Source organism: Mesitornis unicolor, unplaced genomic scaffold (assembly GCF_000695765.1).
Source record: "Mesitornis unicolor isolate BGI_N332 unplaced genomic scaffold, ASM69576v1 scaffold16966, whole genome shotgun sequence".
Lineage (NCBI taxonomy): Eukaryota > Metazoa > Chordata > Aves > Mesitornithiformes > Mesitornithidae > Mesitornis > Mesitornis unicolor.
In genome coordinates this window covers 1-3,481 of record NW_010189055.1, presented here as the reverse complement: position 1 = coordinate 3,481, position 3,481 = coordinate 1, and the positions used below count along the sequence as shown (strand labels likewise).

Below are 3,481 nucleotides of genomic sequence, written 5' to 3'. Positions count from 1 at the left end.
GGGGGACACAGGGTCATGGTCAGCACGAGGGGACACCCATTGACACCCCTACCCCACCCCACCCAGGACTGGCCCAATCCCAGACCCACCTGGGCCTTGGCCAACCCAGTCCTTAACCGACCTTGGCCTCCACCCAACCCTTGACCTCCACCCAACCCTTGGCCTCCACCCAACCCTTGGCCGACCTTGACCTCCACCCAGTCCTTGACCAACGTTGGCCTCCACCCAACCCTTGGCCTCCACCCAACCCTTGGCCCAACTTGACCTCCATCCAACCCTTGACCCACTGTGGCCTCCATCCAACCCTTGACCCAACTCCACCCAACCCTTGGCTGACCTTGGCCTCCACCCAAATCTTGACCTCCACCCAATCCTGAACTCCACCCAACCCTTGACCAGCCTTGACCTCCACCCAGCCCTTGACCAACGTTGGCCTCCACCCAACCCTTGGCCTCCAACCAACCCTTGACCCAACCCTTGACCTCCACCCAACCCTTGCCCCACCTTGACCTCCACCCAACCCTGACCTCCACCCAACCCTTGACCCACTGTGGCCTCCACCTAATCCTTGACCTCCACCCAGCCCTTGACTTCCACCCAACCCTTGCCCCACCTTGACCTCCACCCAACCCTTGACCTTCACCCAGCCCTTGATCCACTGTGGCATCCACCTAATCCTTGACCTCCACCCAACCCTTGACCAATCCTGACCTCCACCCAACCCTTGACCTCCACCCAACCCTTGACCTCCACCCAACCCTTGACCCACTTTGACCACCATCCAATCCTTGACCCACTTTGACCACCATCCAATCCTTGACCCAACTTGGCCTTGGGGCCACTCAGAGTTTGACCCATCAGCTCCTTGACCCACTGAGGCCTCAACTCGCCCAAGACTTGACCCATGTTGGCCTTGGCCTACCCAAGGCTCAATCTACCCAATCCTTTACCAACTCAGACCTTGACCTCATTTCACCCATGTCTTGACCCATCAAGACCTCACCCCAACTCCAATCACCTTCCTAGGGTTTCTCCTTTCCCCAGCTCCATCTTCCAGGTCCCCCTGTCCCCCATTGTCCCCCCAGAGTAGTGGGGGACATAATTTTAGGGGTCTTACCTCAGCAACATCTGGCAGGCCCTGCAGCATGTGGTGTCCTCGAAGGAGAACATCTGGAATTCATGCCCATCGGCCAGGGCGTGCTCGGGGAAGATGTTGGAGCTGGAAAGAGATGGAGTCACCCGGGTCTGGGGGGGACAAATCCACCCCGCCATGGCCCCTCAGCCCCCAGTGGGGCAGATCTCCCCACCCCACGGTTCAGGAGCACCTACAGGGCCATCTCGAACTGCTCCAACCACTTCTTCTTCAGCTCCCGGGTCTTGAAGAAGAGCTCGTAGCTCTGCGGCCCGGCCATGTCGATGAGCAGGAAGGTGTGGGTCCACTGTGGGTATGGGTGGGCTTCAGTGGCATCCAGACACTGGTGTTCAATGCCACCTGGATGCCTGGAGCCTCTGGGGACAGCGTTCCTGGGGTCACCGGGCTTCAGTGTGACCACCAAGGACCTGGATACTTGGGACCACCAAACCTGGATGGTTGGGTCCACCAGGGACCAGCATGATGGGGTCCACCAGATCTGGACACTTGGGTCCACTGGAAACCAGACACTTGGGTCCACAAGGCTTCAACAGGGCCACCAAGGACCTGGACATTTGGGACCACCAGGGACCAGAATGTTGGGTTCATTGGGAAGAGGACACCTGGGGCCACTGGGAACCAGACACATGGGGCCACCAGGTTTCAACAGGGCCAGCAAGGACCTGGACACTTGGGCCCACCAGACCTGGATGCTTGGGACCACCAGGGACCAGGATGCTGGGGACCACTAGGAACCAGACACATGGGGCCACCAGGTTTCAACAGGGCCACCAAGGACCTGGACGCTTGGACCCACCAGACCTGGATGCTTGAGACCACCAGATCTGGATGGCTGGGACCACCAGGGGCCAGGATGCTTGGTTTCACCAGACCTGGACACCTGGGGCCACTGAGAACCAGACACATGGGTCCACCAAGTTTCAATGGATCCACCAAGGACCTGGACACTTGGACCCACAGATCTGGATGCTTGGGACCACCAGGAACTAGGATGCTTCAAGCCACCAAGGACCAGGATGCTGGGGACCACCAGATCTGGACACCTGGGACCACCAAGGACCAGGATGCTGGGGTCCCCCAGACCTGGGCACCTGGGACCACTGGGAACCAGACACATGGGTCCACCAGGTTTCAATGGGTTCACCAAGGTCCCAGACACTTGGGTCCACCAGATCTGGATGGTTGGGACCACCAGGGACCAGGACAGCTGGGTTCATTGGGAAGGTGACACCCGTGTCCCCAGGTACCTTCTTGCCATCACGGGGACCGAGATCACCATCCCGCAGTTGGTGGCTCTGCAGGTCCACCACGTCCTTGGCCTCGTAGGAGTCTCCCCGGCGCTTGCAGATGATCAGGGCCTTGTCCAGGAGGAAGCCGTACCTGGGGACAGAGACAGGGGTGGCACTGCGTTCCCAAGGCCACCATGCACCTCGGGCTGTCCCCACCACTGCCCTGGAGTGGCCTCTGCTCAATGACAAGTGTCCTCAAGGTGTCCCTGTATTCACATCCTTGTGTCCCTGCAGTGTCCTCATGGGTGTCTTGGGGTATCTCCATGGTGTCCCCAGGTTCCTGTGGTGTTCCCATGTCCCCGTGGGTGTCCCCTGCAGTGTCCCCATGTTCTTGTGGTGTCCCCATGGTTGTCCCCTGTAGTGTACCCATGGTGTCCCCAGGTTTCTGCAGTGTCCCCATAGGTGTCCCCAGGTTCCTGTGGTGCTCCCGTGTCCCCATGGTTGTCTCCTGCGGTGTCCCCATGGTGTCCCCAGGTTCTTATGGTGTCCCCATGACGTCCTCAGGTTCCTGTGGTGTCCCCATGGGTGTCCCCAGCTTCTTGTGGTGTCCCCATGGGTGTCCCCAGGTTCTTGAGGTGTCCCCGTGGGTGTCCCCAGGTTCTTGAGGTGTCCCCGTGGGTGTCCCCAGGTTCCTGTGGTGTCCCCGTGGGTGTCCCCATGGTGCCCCCATGATATCCCTCGCCCTGTCCCACCTGTCCACCTTGGAGCGTCGCTCAGGCCTGGAGACTTTCAGCTCCCCATCGATTTTGGGGCGCCCGAACTGTGCCAGGGACTGTGGCTGTGCCAGACGTCAGCAGGGACATGGAGAGACATTGACGGGTATGGGGGGACGTGGAGGAACACAGGGACATGGGGGGACATGGGTAAATGTGGGGACATGGGGCATAGGGGGGGACATGGGGATACATGGAGGATATGGAAGGACATTGGGGAACATGAGGGGGACATGGAGCATAGGGGGAGATGCGGGGGACATGGAGATTTGGGGGGACATGGAAGGACATGGAGGGGGCACGAGGGGGATATGGGGCGTAGGGAT

At 60.0% G+C, this 3,481-nt stretch overlaps 1 protein-coding gene across 1 annotated transcript in view; it reads right to left on the bottom strand.

Annotated features, from left to right (window-relative positions):
• The window catches only part of LOC104541806 (proto-oncogene vav-like), a gene marked incomplete at both ends in the record, with an annotated part of 6,259 nt that extends 3,039 nt beyond the window's left edge, over positions 1-3,220 (bottom strand). Inside the window, 4 exons of the mRNA XM_010185946.1 lie at positions 1,118-1,219; positions 1,330-1,439; positions 2,401-2,533; positions 3,135-3,220. Of these exons, the coding sequence (XP_010184248.1) occupies positions 1,118-1,219; positions 1,330-1,439; positions 2,401-2,533; positions 3,135-3,220 (431 nt within the window). The remainder of the gene's footprint in view (positions 1-1,117; positions 1,220-1,329; positions 1,440-2,400; positions 2,534-3,134) is intronic.
• Between the last annotated feature and the right edge of the window lie 261 nt (positions 3,221-3,481).